This window comes from Primulina eburnea, chromosome 15, assembly GCF_022965805.1.
Source record: "Primulina eburnea isolate SZY01 chromosome 15, ASM2296580v1, whole genome shotgun sequence".
Taxonomy (NCBI): domain Eukaryota; kingdom Viridiplantae; phylum Streptophyta; class Magnoliopsida; order Lamiales; family Gesneriaceae; genus Primulina; species Primulina eburnea.
In genome coordinates this window covers 32,706,158-32,721,913 of record NC_133115.1, presented here as the reverse complement: position 1 = coordinate 32,721,913, position 15,756 = coordinate 32,706,158, and the positions used below count along the sequence as shown (strand labels likewise).

At 33.5% G+C, this 15,756-nt stretch overlaps 1 protein-coding gene across 1 annotated transcript; it reads left to right on the top strand.

Annotated features, from left to right (window-relative positions):
* Window positions 1-10,118: 10,118 nt before the first annotated feature.
* On the top strand, window positions 10,119-15,456 carry LOC140814331 (dihydroxy-acid dehydratase, chloroplastic). The gene is made up of 14 exons (XM_073173281.1): window positions 10,119-10,750; window positions 11,485-11,556; window positions 12,132-12,179; window positions 12,576-12,730; window positions 12,837-13,031; window positions 13,106-13,217; window positions 13,300-13,369; window positions 13,452-13,510; window positions 13,622-13,745; window positions 13,874-13,944; window positions 14,179-14,280; window positions 14,365-14,445; window positions 14,933-15,091; window positions 15,240-15,456. The coding sequence occupies exons 1-14, from the start codon at window positions 10,214-10,216 to the stop codon at window positions 15,288-15,290; spliced, it is 1,836 nt and encodes a 611-aa protein (XP_073029382.1). The 5' UTR covers window positions 10,119-10,213; the 3' UTR covers window positions 15,291-15,456.
* Window positions 15,457-15,756: the final 300 nt, after the last annotated feature.

The following is a 15,756-nucleotide window of genomic DNA, read 5'->3' as shown; positions in this document are numbered from 1 at the left end:
TCCATATACCTACTCCATTTTGAAGTGATGAATAGTGATTCTCCAAAAATGGAGAATCTCAACTCCATCTCCATATATTTTGGAGAATGGCATTATTTACGAAAATACCATTCTCCAAAATTGCAAATACACCCTTTAATTTTTTTTATTAATTTCATATATTTAAATGTTTATTTCAATACTTTTACTAAATTTTAATGATTTTTTGGTATTATTTAATTTATTTCAAGTTTTCTCATTTTTTATTATTTATTTATTTATTGTAATTGAATTATTTTGATGAACACGTCCGATTCCAAGAGTTTCTTGCACGTCATCGTCAAATCAAAGACAAATCGGCTCACTATGCACTCCGAGATGCTCTTAATGACCATTTGTGGGAGGAATACTCTAATTCAGAACATTAGTCTTTAAATCATGTGTAGTTTATAATTATATCGATCTATGTATGTGTTTTAATGTTGTATGCGGCTTGAAATTCGATGTCAAAATAAATGAATTATGTTTTAAAAAAATGAGTCACATTTAATTTAATTTGTTTAATATCATATTACATAATTACTATTTTTATATTAAATAATTTGGAATAAAAAATATAAAAAATAAAGAATTTATAAAATTTAGAGAATATGGGTTGGAGAAGATTTTTTAAATAGAGAATACAATACTCCATTTTGGAGTATAGAGAATGAAAAAATGGAGAATAGGGTTGGAGATGCCCTTATATTCACATTGGAATTGGAGGAAGAATGAAGCTTGATTTAATCCCACGTCACATATAATATTGATAACTAATTTAACATGCAGTTAATATTATACTCGTTGTTGAGATGCAACCAAAGTCCCACATTGAAAGATATAGAGAAAGATCATGGGTTAATAAAGATGTAATGATATCTCCATTAGTATGACGCCTTTTGGGTGATTCTAAAAGCAAAACCATGAGGGTTAAAAACCAAAGTGGACAATATCATACCGGTCATGTGGAGATATCCGGATTCCATTGGTCCTAACACTCGGATTAGATTAGTTCACCAAACATAGATGATTTAGTTTAAAAAAAAGGAACAAAACGTTCGTGTGATTATTAATTTTTTGATGCGAATATTAAGATATTTGATAAACAAACATCAGGAATTAATTAGAAAACTAACGGCAGTGGCGTGCATGCATATGATTAATTATATACAGTCACTAAATAAGTTGAAAAACAAAGCAAAGACAGTATATGAGGGTGTCCAAGTTGGTGAACCAGGTGTACCAGTGGCCTATGATCGTAGATTCTATTTTTTACTAACACTTTTTTGGACGGATATGTCACGTAAGACTTGTTTAGTGAGTTTTATTCGATTGACGTGGTTTGTATGTTATTGTGTCCCATCCGAAAATTTATCCAGTACGTGCCTACGAGTAGCGGCTGCTAGTTCTCCGTAAGCAGATGAAAAAAGAAAAAGAAGAAGAAGAAGAAAGAAGAGTATTGCGTGGATTTAACTGTAAACAGCACTAATAGTGTGACCTAGAATTTGCAATGAATGGTGGGAGCATGCGGTTAACTAGAGAAGAAAATCGTGTGTGATAAAATGGTAAACGCTGGATTGGATGGAGGCCTAACAAACAGCTATGATGAAAATGTAGGTTTGGGGAGAGAATTAATCATGTGATGGTGATATTTATTTTACTTCGGTCACATATGTGAAAGGGTAGTGGCGAAGCCAGGAATCTGGCGGCTAGAATTTTAAATTCTAACTTCTTTTAATATTTTAAATTGATCTACACAGGTTAATATAAAATTTATCCAAAATTATAAAAAAAATTACATAAAAAAATTTTTTAAAAAAAATTGACCACATGTGCTAAAGCTTGGGTACGAGTGGCTATAATATTCATATTCAAAAATAAAGATTCATATTCAAAATATTCGACAGTTATAACGAAGAAAATTTCACGCTAAAATATTTAATTCTAATAATCTATTTGACCCTTTGATTATAAAGTTCATTTTCGGTCTCAGTTATATATTTGATAAAAAAATAACTTTTAATTTTGAAAACATTAGAAAATTATTAATACTTAGTTATTGAGACACTTTCTTTTTTAAGAAAAAAAGTGAGCAATTAAATCACAAGAAAAATACAAAAAAGGAAGAAATAAATAAAAAAAATTTAGAATAACAAGTGAATTTTTATTTTTATTAATATTTCACTCGTGTGACGCAAAAAAATTTAAAATTAGTAAGTATTATCGTTTAAATGCTTAATTAAAATGATTAATTTATTGAATATATTTAATTATTATATTAAAAAAATTTGTTCCATTGAGATCATTTTCAAATATGATAACAATCATTCCGTCAAATTGAATTATTTAACATTGCATTTGATATATTGCTTGAGGAAGTGTTCGGAGACGTCCGTGTTAGAATACATGAACTGAGCAACAAAATTAGTCATTTGGATGGTCTTGAGGCGGCTGGACTTTGGTCAGAAGCGTTGATTGATGAGAGGAGGGTGACAAAATGTGAACTGGAAAAAACAGCCTTTGTTAATTTTCAGATTCAAAGCCAAAAAGCAAAACTTAATTGGTTACAACAAGGGGACCATAATACTAAGTTCTTTCACGCGTTATTGAACAACAGAAGGAACAGAGCTTTGATTGAGAGAATGGAGGTGGAAGACGGAAGAGTTATCACCGAGGAAAAAGAGATTGAGATTGAAATTGTTGACTTTTATCGGAAATTGTTCTCGAAGGCAGAAGGGGTTGGGGGGAGATATGATGACTCGGGTCTGGGCATAGATGGGCTGGATTGGGCACCGATTACGAGAGATGATGCAGAGGCGTTGGAAAAACAGTTTGATGAGGAGGAAATTAGAAAGGCTGTGTTTGATTGTGATGGAAATAAAGCGCCAGGGCCCGATGGATTCACCTTGGCATTTTTTCAAAAAAATTGGGATACATTGCGACTGGATTTATTTAAGGTGTTTGCGGAATTTTATGAAGTTGGGATTGTGAATGCAATTACAAATGAAACTTATATTTGTCTCATTCCTAAGAAACAAGATGCGCGAAAGATTACGGACTACCGACCAATTAGCTTGGTTACAAGTTTGTATAAAATTTTGGCAAAGGTTTTGGTTAACAGATTGAAAAAGGTTTTGGATAAAACCATAGCGGCGAATCAATGTGCTTTTATCAAAGGAAGACAGATACTGGATTGTTGTCTTATAGCGAATGAGATGGTGGATGAATATCGTACGAAGAAAAAGAAGGGATGGGTGCTTAAGATTGATCTAGAAAAAGCATATGATCATGTCGATTGGCAATTTTTAGACAATGCTCTATTTCATAAGGGATTCGGCGAGAGATGGAGGAGGTGGATTAGGGGATGTGTTTCAAACGTCTCTTTCTCGATATTTGTGAATGGGAGGACGTGTGGGAAGATCCGGGGGGAAAGAGGGCTGAGACAAGGGGACCCCCTATCACCTTTTCTCTTCAATATTGTTGTCGATGTGTTGGGAAGAATGGTGGATAAGGCAAGGGAGGCCAATGAGGTTAAGGGATTCAAAATTGGAAAAGAAAAGTTGCAAATTTCACACTTACAGTTCGCGGACGATGCTTTGTTTTTTGTGGATTCAAGGCAAGATGTGATGGCAATAATAAACATACTCAATTGCTTCTCAATCAATTCAGGGCTGAGAATTAATATGGCCAAGAGTGTCGTGCTTGGACTGAATTTCCCGGACAAACAAGTTGATGAAATGGCAATCACATTTGGGGGACTAAAAGGGGCTTGGCCCATCAAGTATTTGGGCCTACCGCTGGGAGGAAATCCCACCAAGATGGAGTTTTGGGAACCTGTGGTTTCAAAAATGGCAAAGAAACTAGTAGGCTGGAAAAAAGCTTATCTATCGAGAGGTGGGCGACTTATTTTGATCAAGTCAGTTCTTTGCGCCATGCCATCTTATTTTATGTCCCTTTTCAGCGTACCGAAATATGTGGCGGCTGATTTGGAAAAGTTAATGAGGAATTTCTTGTGGGATGGTGACGAAGGAGATAAACATTGTCATGTGATAGGTTGGAAACAGGTGTGTAAACCAAAGGAAAAGGGAGGTTTGGGATTGGGGAATATCAATCTTAGAAATAAGGCTCTTCTTGGTAAGTGGTGGTGGAGATGTTCGACGGAGAGTGGGTCGTTGTGGATAAAGGTTATCAGAAGCAAATATGGGTTGCAGGATAACGGGTGGGATCTGGGCTTGGCGGAGAGATCAACATTCAAAAGTCCGTGGAAATCTATCTCTCGGTCTTACAAGGCTTTTCATCAACTTATTAGGGTGGTGCCTAATCAGGGCAATCGTATTAGATTCTGGGAGGATATCTGGGAGGGAGGGGAGTCGTTTAAGGTCAGATTTCCTTCGTTGTTTCGCATTTGTACTTCAAACAATAAATCTATCGGTCATTTCATTCATGTCGAAATCCCCGGGGGTCAGTCTTCCTTTATTTGGGATGTGAGGTTTAGGAGAGATTTATCTGATGAGGAGTTACTAGAGTTAACCATTTTGTTAGGAGTTTTAGATGGAGTTAGATTGAACTTGGTTTTGGAGGATTATAGAGTTTGGTTGGGGGATTCGTCTGGGTTGTTCTCTGTCAAATCTTTTTATGATTCTTTCTTTCCCACTACTGAATTTCCAAATTTCAATTGCTTCGAATATATCTGGAAAGTACATGTACCACAAAATGTTAAGATTTTCTCGTGGATCATCGCTTTGGGAATGTTGCCTACATGTGACACGATACAGAAGAGATGGAGGAGTTGTGTTCTAAGGCCTCAATGGTGCTGTTTATGTCAACTTGGCACCACTCTGGTACCAGTAGCTCAACTGGTACCAGAGTGGTGCCAAGTATATATATGTCCAGGAGATCTTGGGTTCGACTCTGGGGAGGCACAAGCTCCAGTTCCTGGGCTGGAGAGCTCTATGAGTAATGACGCATGGGAAAGCCCGTGAGGGAAAAGGCCCCAGTGGGAACCCAAGATGGGACAAGGCCCCCGAGGGAGCCCAAGATCGGAATAGCCCATGGTCGTTACACATGGGGTGCAGGGCAGGGTATTCTTGGGCGTCAGCACAGCTGACGGCCAGCTGTGCTTTTCTTTTTCTTTTTTTTTAAAAAAATTTAAAGAACAAAATCAAGAGAACATGGCCATTATCCACGTCCAAAAATTCATATTTTTTTTGGTGTCGAAGTGCCTTATTGAAACGAATTATAAAATCCATCAATGAGTTCTTGCTACAGACGTAGCTCTTGAAAAATGTATGTGAACTTTCAAATATCTGACTACTTGACATTCCTGCAGAAAATACATGGTTGAAATAAACCCACTTATGGCCCTGTTCTCTTCGACAACAAAGAAAAAGCTGAATTTTTGGGCGTGAATAATGATCATGTTCTCCTGATTTTGTTCTTTAAATATTTTTTAAAAAAATTAATAAAAAAAGAAAAACACAGCTGGCCGCCAGCTGTGTTGGCGCCCAAGAATACCACCCATGGGTGCAGGGTAACAAGTCTATATATATATATATACACAGAGCTATAAAAATAAAAATAAAGATTCAAATTCAAAATATTCGACAGTTATAACGAAAAAAATTTAACACTAAAATATTTAATTCTAATAATCTATTTGACCCTTTGATTATAAAGTTCATTTTCGGTCTCAGTTATATATTTGATAAAGAAAATAACTTTTAATTTTGAAAATTTTATAAAATTATTAATACTTGGTTATTGAGACACTTTCTTTTTTAAGAAAAAAAGTGAGCAATTAAATCACAAGAAAAATACAAAAAAGGAAAGAAATAAAAAATTCTTAGAATAACAAGTGAATTTTTATTTTTACTAATATTTCACTCGTGTGACGCAAAAAAATTTAAAATTAGTAAGTATTATCGTTTAAATAATTAATTAAAATGATTAATTTATTGAATATATTTAATTATTATACTAAAAACATTTATTCCATTGAGATCATTTTCAAATATGATAACAATCATTCCGTCAAATTGAATTATTTAACATCGTATTTGATATATTGATTGAGTTAAAATGTTATTAATAAAAAAATTTATAAAGATATTTAAAAATCATATATTATTTGTCTGTTTAAAGAATAAAAAAAATTTCAAAAAAAAAATTATTAAACGAAAATTTTGATTAAACATTTTAATTATTTTTTGAATTTTTTTTAAAAAAATATGTACATTAAAGATCAAATTAAATAATAATAATAACAATATAGATATATAGAAAATCAATATACCAAAAATTAAAGATAACATTCATAACTAAAAAGTTGAAAAGCATAATATTATATAAAAAATTATAGTTTATTTAATATTTTAAAAAGTGTGGAGAACTAAATAAATAGAAGTAACACTAAACTAAAAATCGTGACCGAAATTAAATGAAATAATATGATCAATGTAAACATTTAAGGGAGTGTTATTCGATTCCATTTTTTTAAATACATTTCATATTTATTTGTTTACTCTAAAATGTTTATTATGTCCTCAAATATTTTTTGAAAAATATTGAGATAAAAATACAATGTCTTTTATATACTTTTCTTTTATTAAATATAAGAAAATATTAAAACTAATTTACAAAAAAATTTATGAGATCGTCTCATTAGTCAATTTATGAAACAGATCTTCTGCTCGATCCGGCTAATGAAAAATATTGTTTTATATCAAAATTATTATTTTCCACTCAATATATGGATCAAGTCGAGTTGTCACATGAATATAGATTTGTGATATCGTCCCACCAGATAATTATTCAAACTAATTTAGGTAAATTTATTTTTTTCTTTTTGTGTAATTTTCTCCAAATATTTTGACAAACTATTTAATTAGATTATTGATAATATTTTTAAGTATCATAACACGTTATTTTAAAATAATAATGTATTATAATAATGTTGTTAGTATTTTTTTCTTCAAAATATATTGTATCGAATTTTAAAATAGTTTTTTTCTTTTCAAATAATTACTTTTAGTTATAATTTTATTTATTTATTATTTGTTTAAATTAATTACAAAAATAATTGTAAATACTTGTATAGTTCGAAATTATTATTTGTGTTACTCTAGATTTAAGTTTCTCGAATATATTTGTTTTAGTGAACTAATAAATATTCGTAATATTATATTTTAACGAAATATGTTATTTTAATTATATATATATATATATATATATATATATATATAAATATATAGATATATATAGATATTACATATATATTTTCTATGCTGCACATTTCCAGTGATGAGGTGGCGCATTTATATTAGATGTGATAAAATTTTATTTATATATATATAAACTTCTCAAATTTTGTTTGTGTGACGAATGTGGTATGGCAAGAAAAAATTGTGATACTTCAGACTTTAGTTATTCAATCATTCCTTTTCTTTTTTCGGGCAGCCAATTACGCAAATATTTAATCAAATATTTTTAATGATTTATGACCAAGTTATGAATGATTATCGGTTTGGAAAGTCGATCTTTAGATCAGTGTTGCTCTGCCAATTTACTGGCTTTGAGCATCGATCTTCGGATCGATGCTGTTATGCCAAACCTTCGGGCTTTGGGCGCAATTGGCCTTAAGATTGGTGCTGCTCAAGCAAACTTAGATCTTGGTATGTTCAATCGAACCACTATAAATCTTATGTGGAAATTTATGAGTCACACTTCATAAAATTAAATGAGTCTTTTATGAAATGAATTGTTAAGGAAAAATTGAATTTTATGTTGATGGTTATATTTGAGATTAAAGTTTTCGGTATTATACTATTTTTTTTTATTTTAGCATTTTGAAAGTATACGTGTATTTGAGGATTATTTTCATACGCAAAAGAAATCCAAGGAAAAATATTTAATACATGTTTTATTTTATTAGAGCAATTCTATTTTTCCGAATTAACATTTTGAGGTTCATGAACTTATTTGATGAGATATTGTTTTTCTAAACTTAAACTTTCATTTCGTGATTAAATTGTCAAAATGATATATTATTTTGACGATTTTTAACATGATGAGACGACGACGTTTGAGATATTTAGTATAGAAGGTTCTATTTAAGAAAAAAGTTAATTTACTGAAACATTATGCGAATTTTTATGCTTGAATTCTTGGAGGTTACGGCCTTCACAAAGAAAAAGGACTCCTGGAATGAACTCCTATCCAGAGTAAATAGCATCACACACACACGCTTTTCAAAAACGTACTCCAGCTCACATATCTTAAATGTTGCTGCAAGAAGCTTGTACTGATCACAATTGTTCTTAAGAAACATACATGGAAAAGTTAGATATCTCACTTTCAAATCCGAAATCCCAAAACCTATAGCCTATATATAATAGATCCAGCAGTACCTAACAAACAAGGTGCACTGAAAAAACGTTCAAACGATATTTTTACATGATTTTAATGACTTTTTCGAAAGTTTCAGATCAAGATTCACCGATAAAAATATGTTATACTTACTCTTTATGATTTAAATCGAGATTAATTGGAGCCATGTTTGGTTCAAGTTTAAACTTTATCAATTGGGTTGTGGGTGAATATTTATGAAATTCATCCATGAGCGTGATGTTTGGTTTTCAAATTTCATATTCTGTTAGGATCAACGTTTATCACTAGATCATAAAGCTATAATTATTAGCTAATACACTATTTTATTTCCTTATACTTGTCGGAGCACAGTGCACCTAATTTAGTGTTAATGGGTCGGACTGTTAAGCACATAAGTCTAGTATGGCGTGTGTCTATCTGCTGGTATTGTCTCATATAAAGAATCAGGTTTTTAAAAAATTTACATAGTTCGAAGTCCATATATTCTTTATGGGCCTATGGCCCTAAAGTTTGACTCTCAGTTGGGCCAGCCGGCCAGGCTGTCCCCAAACTGACCCGGATCCTGGAAAACTGTAGCATCTTTATGTTTTTTTATATAAAAATAATTTTTTTCATAAGGATTTAAATAAAATATTTCTTTAGTAAAATTGATTTGTTATACCGTCTCGAAAAATGAACAAACAGCCAGTTCCTACATTTTCCAGCCACGTTAAAATTGATTAAGCCACAAAAAGATTAAAAAATTGTTTCGAAAAGCGTCTTCATGATTTTTGTAATAAAAATGTTTTCCGAATTAAATCAATACATCCCAATATTTATTTATTTTATTTTCTGTCAATTATCTTTCACAACACACGAAATTGGTAAAAAAAAAATCAAATTATCGACATATAATTCATATATTATATCATACACACGCAACGTGCATGTTTCATTCCGCTGATATCATTCCGCTGATATGATTCGGAATGATAATAAGTGCTTTTTAATTGGTGATTTAAATATCATCGTTCTATTACTATATTCCAAGAATTAAATTTTATCAACTACCTTCGCTGTAGATTTTAGAATTATATTTAAATTTGATGTGGTCATTCCAACTATAATGTTTTACCATAAAAGATACTTTGCATGTACCATGTCAAGTGGACCTCCCTTTCAAGTTTTGAAATTCATGAACTTATTTTAATTACATGAAATAGCTGTAAAATAAATTACATGTATTCTGAATAAATATAATTTCGTCGTCGTGAGATGATAAAAATTATATATATATATATATATATATATATATATATATATATATATATATATATAAAAGGGACTTTTATTAATCATTACTTTTGTAAATAGGTGGTCCAAGGAACACTAATATACCAAATAATATATGTTACATATTAGAAACTATTATTTTATAATTTTTTTGCACATATTTTGTAAAATTTTGTTTATGTATGTTATTCATTTTATTTTTTATACTTAATCAGAGTTTTATACATAGCATAAATATTTTATATAATTCATTCACTACTTAACAAAAATCTATATTCTTAAAATGTATTTCTATAAATTATATCTTTTAATATTTATTTGTTGATAATTATCCTTACATTTATTAATTCAAATTTAACAATTTTAATGCACAAAATCTATAATTATTTATCTCTCAAATAATCCAATTTATTTACCCGTAATTTTATATTAAAATGAAACCAAACACTACTGCATTTGTTGAGAGACCCTCTGCTTTACCAAACATCTTAATCCCTCTACTAAACCCCCCCACTCCACGCGCCGCCGCTCGACCGCCATGCTAGGCTCCTTCTACCTCGCCCCGTCGCCGACGCCGTCCTCCATCGGGGCTCGATTTCCACCATCATCACCCCACCTTAGAGCTCCTTGCTCCATCATCCGTTCCTCCACCACCACTTCCGAGACCGTCGCCTCTCCTCCACCACCAACCACTGACACAAAACTAAACAAGTACAGTTCGAGAATCACCGAACCCAAAACGCAGGGTGCCTCACAAGCCATCCTGTACGGCGTGGGCCTCTCCGATGATGATTTACGCAAACCTCAAGTGGGCATTTCGTCGGTTTGGTACGAGGGGAACACTTGCAACATGCATTTGTTGAAGCTCTCTGAAGCTGTCAAGGAAGGTGTTAAAGAGGCTGGGATGGTGGGTTTTAGGTTCAATACTGTTGGTGTTAGTGATGCTATATCAATGGGGACTAGAGGGATGTGCTACAGTTTGCAATCAAGAGATTTGATTGCTGACAGTATTGAGACTGTAATGGCTGCTCAGTGGTATGATGGGAACATTTCCATACCTGGTTGTGATAAAAATGTATGTAAAGCGCATTTCTTTTTAACTATGATTTTGTTGTTTATTTTCTTTTTTGTTGGATGATTAGGTAGAATGAGACTTTACTTGTCATTGAATATTCTATTGCCCTTAGGTGAATGATTTTTATGGTTTGAGGTGTGAAACATTGGGTTTTAGAATTTTTCTTGTTCTTGTCTTTCATTAGCTGGTGATGCGACTTTATTCGAAATTGAGAAATTATAGATCTTTTGATGATTAAATTTTTTTGGCTTGTGAAATATACAATGTTTTGATCAATTGCTGGCTCTCCACGCTTACATTTGGAAAGAAGACGATCTTTTGCTGGCAATATAATATTCAAGGTTGAGTCTTGATACTTTTTAAGCATTGGAGGTGAGGAAGCCATTGTATCTGCACCCTGAAGCAATGCAATTGTGCATTGTGCAGAGACGCTTAAAATTGGTGGAGAGATGGTGGAGGAAGACCATCGTCAAAAGCAGCAGGCCCATAGTCTACTAATTTAATATTAATCGGTGAATAACAATTTGGTAGGGGAAGCAAAAGTATAGGCGTATGTTTCAATGGTTGCTCGTAATATTACTATTTTTATGAAGTGTAACGATAGCTTTCTGTTTTTTCGTCCAACTTTTGATTAAAAGATCTGTAACTGAAAATTTGTAGTCCATTTGTTCACTTTACCTTTTTTGTTGGGCTAAATCCTTAAATATATCACTTAATGGGGCCTTATGCTGCAGATGCCAGGTACCATTATGGCCATGGGACGACTGAACCGCCCAAGTATCATGGTTTATGGTGGAACTATAAAGGTTGGTTGGATCTTGAGAACTATTGTTACTGATTTTGTTCTATCAGTGTCATGTTCTATGTGAAACAAGTCACTGTGAAAGGTGACTCATTTTACTCCAAAGGTGCACACCAGTGAAGTGAATTTATAGATTTTAATCACAATGTGCGCACTGATTCCTGATTTTTGGTGCAAATTATAGAAGCTGATGTACTTTGTAAATTTTTTATTTGAAGATAGAAATTTTGTTTTGTACTTGATTTTGGAATTATGAATGCTTTCCCTAGTGCTTGTGATATGTTTTATCGAGCAGGCAGGTGAGAGAGCTTTGCTATCTATTTCATCTCTAGTGTTGTCGATCACTTCGTATCCTTGATGTTTGTGCAATACTACACTACTATAAGATTTTTCGTGAACTAACTAAGTTTCATTAGATATCATGTGGTCCTAGTAAATCATGAAATACTGTAGATTATGTAAGATGCCGTTGCAAAGTTTGTCGTTAAATACGGAAAAAGGTCTCCAACTTGATTTGCTGTTACCTATGGGGTTTGCATAACAAAACCATAGAGCTAATTCTTTATATCTCTCATGCAGCCTGGCCATTTTCAAGGTCACATATATGACATAGTATCTGCCTTCCAGGTATGTGGTTGGTTTAAACCCACTTCAGTCTCGTCTTCTATTTCTACCTGTGCCACTTACTGCCTGTACTTTTTTTCCTCATCCTTTATATGTCTACTTGCACTCACCAACTTTTATTATTCACAGAAACTTATATATTAATTTGCAACAGATTGCATTTATTGCAAGCAATCATGTGCCAATTAAATTGAGTTGGTTCTTAAAGTGATGTCTGTAATTGTTTGTAAGGACGCCTTGTCCTACTAGTCAACATTTCATATTTGCAACAATTCTTACCATCAGTGCATGGACAATGTAATAATGAAACAGTTCGCCAAGTTACTGGTTTTATCTTCTCATTGTTCTTTTTATTCTTTTGGTAATGGCTGATGAAATCTGATGCTTTTGAGTCTTTAGGTTTATGGAGAGTATGTGAGTGGTTTAATTAATGATGAGCAAAGGACAAATGTACTTCGCAATTCATGTCCTGGAGCAGGGGCATGTGGTGGAATGTATACTGCAAATACAATGGCCTCTGCTATTGAAACAATGGGAATGTCCCTGCCTTACAGGTAAAACAACATTATTAAGGGCTTGCTGGAAGCCTGAAATTGTTCTTTGACGTCTAATGATTCTATTTGAACTGTTCAAACATTTTTTCCCTTCTTATTTCAAAAGTTCTTCGACCCCTGCTGAAGACCCTCTAAAATTGGATGAGTGCCGCCTGGCTGGGAAGTACTTACTAGATTTGATTAAAATGGACTTAAAACCTCGAGACATTATCACTTCGAGGTCCCTGCATAATGCGATGGTCATGGTCATGGCACTTGGTGGATCTACCAATGCTGTTTTACATTTAATTGCTATTGCTAAGTGAGTACAGCCAAATTCTATGACTACTGGATATTGCTTGTCATCTAAGTGGCTCATAGAAAGATGTTTTCCAGGTCCGTAGGTTTGCAGTTGACACTTGATGATTTTCAAAAGGTCAGTGATAGGATTCCCTTCCTTGCAGATCTCAAGCCTAGTGGCAAATATGTAATGGAGGATGTACACAAGGTACTTCAAAGTTTGACAATGCAAGATTATGGTGGTCCTCTATTACGAAATATTGCTAACAATCTATATCCTCCTAATGAAGATTGGTGGTACACCTGCAATCATCCGCCATTTACTGGAGCTTGGGTTTTTAGATGGGGATTGTATTACTGGTATGTTTCTGGCATTTGCTTGATAATGCAAAGCTATGCTTTCTCGCTTTTGGGATTTTCTAACTCTACTGACCTTTTGTAGTCACGGGACAAACTTTGGCTGAGAATGCTAAGCTATATCCATCGATGCCTGCAGATCAGGTATAGCTTCTGCTTCAGCAAATCCTTTATTTTCGGGCTGTTTGTTTCGTAACTTGCTGTTTTTTTCTTACGATGCAAGTATGAAGCCTGCCTTTTGTCTTTTGATTCCAGCAAATAATCAGACCATTGACAAACCCCATCAAAGAAACTGGTCACATTCAAATATTATACGGAAATCTTGCACCAGAAGGTTCAGTAGCAAAGATAACGGGGAAAGAAGGGTTATTCTTCTCTGGTAATGCATTCCACTTGACAACAACCATTTATAAGTTTATTCTGTTCTTATTTCGTTTCGGATTTGAATTTATCTGGTAATTTATTCATATTACAGTATGAACAAATCCTTGAACATATGCTTTGTAGGGCCTGCACTTGTTTTTGAAGGAGAAGAATCTATGATTGCAGCTATCTCAGAAAACCCTGAGAGTTTCAAGGTAAGAGTTTGCTTCCTTTTATGTTTTTTGTATTCTGCATTACTTTCAGCTATCGTCGTTGATAGTGTTTAGGCATGGGGGCATATCGAAAAAAGGCTCGAACATGTCTACTTTCGATGGAAACCTTCTTTTATGCATACAGAATAAAACGCCAAAAAGAAAAATTAAATAAGCTTCTTTGACTTAACTGGATGTAAAAACGACGATACTACATATTGGGTAATTATTTTTCAGGGGAAAGTTGTAGTTATCAGAGGGGAGGGGCCCAAAGGGGGGCCAGGTATGCCAGAAATGCTGACCCCTACAAGTGCAATAATGGGTGCAGGTCTCGGCAAGGTGATTTTTCCTGCCACAAATTTTGCCATCTTCGATGCATTGGCTTTTTCTTTGAATTTTTTCCCTTTATTTTTTCTCATGCAGGAAGTTGCACTGCTAACTGATGGACGTTTTTCTGGAGGATCTCATGGATATGTGGTTGGACACATATGTCCTGAGGCTCAGGTACATTAGTCTCAACTAAATTGTTTTTACAAACTTCTTCTCTTGTATGTGAAGTTTGTCACCATTCACATCTCTCCCTCGTGAGGTGATTGGTAATTTGTAATGTCCAACAAGTCAGTCAAACCGTTAAACATTATCTTGATATCAAAAAAACGTTAACGCAAAATAGGATAAGCTTAATACAATTGGGATACTTATCAAGCGCTGAGAAATTTTATTCATGCTATTTGATTAAAATATAGTTTTGTTTAATTATTATTTTATGCTCAACTGTTTGAAGAATGTGGCTTGTTTTGGAAAGTTTGCTATAATATCAGACGATCATACTCGATAAACGTTACTTTGGTAGATTAGACATACTAAATTTTACTCTCTTCGTCGACAATCTAAATTTTCCTTCAAAAAGTAATGCCGAAATCCCAACATTGTATTGATTTTACTTGCATTTCTATATAATTATGTATGAAATACCCACTCTGAATTTCAGGAAGGCGGTCCACTTGGTCTCGTTGAGAACGGAGATATTATAACGATAGATATTCAAAAGAGGAAACTGGACGTACAGCTAACAGACGAGGAGCTAAACGAGCGAAGACAGAGATGGACTCAACCAGCTTACAAAGCTGATCGGGGAGTTCTATACAAGGTATGTGTGTATTATGTTATGTGTTTCAAATCACTCAACTTCAACAGCTAATCAAAATCTATTTTTCCTTGTCAATTTCTCTGTTCTAAATGCAACCTTGAGTTTTTATTGATCTGTTTCGATTTTGTTTTCCTTGTTTCGACTTCAGTATATCAAGAGTGTGCAGTCGGCATCGCAAGGTTGTGTGACCGACGAGTAGAAGAGGTGAATCTTCCATAGAGAAAATTTAGAGCCAATCCATTTTTTTTGTAGCCAAAGATGTGGCTGACTAGAGAATAATCATTCAACCTTGTGCTTGAGACTCGGTGTCGATGTATCTTTACTTTCGCCCCATTTTCGTGCAATACCATTGGCTTTGGATTTTATTGGACTTTTTTTATTTATTTTTAAATATATAATTTTATGCTTTCCACTCTCGGATAAAAAAATCTTTCGTCATCTGGGATTTTATTGGACATTTTCCGTCTAGTGTTTGTGGTGGAATCTTTCGAGTTTCGATTTCTTGACGAAATAGGATTGAATCTGTGAATTTTTTAAAATAAATGAGAAATTTTATGGTAAGAGTTTTTCATGTAGGATTTGACTCGTCGGGTCAATCTCTTCCGCCATTAAACAAAGGTGGGTTCGGTCATGATTTTGGCAGCCATGCGAGCAAACCCACGCTG

Excerpts from the sequence above, each read along its gene's own strand:
- LOC140814331 (XM_073173281.1), top strand. The coding sequence starts at position 10,214 with ATGCTAGGCTCCTTCTACCTCGCCCCGTCGCCGACGCCGTCCTCCATC. Across the intron at positions 13,032-13,105 it reads CATTTAATTGCTATTGCTAA|GTCCGTAGGTTTGCAGTTGA; the intron begins GTGAGTACAGCC and ends GATGTTTTCCAG. Across the intron at positions 13,746-13,873 it reads AGAAGGGTTATTCTTCTCTG|GGCCTGCACTTGTTTTTGAA; the intron begins GTAATGCATTCC and ends TATGCTTTGTAG.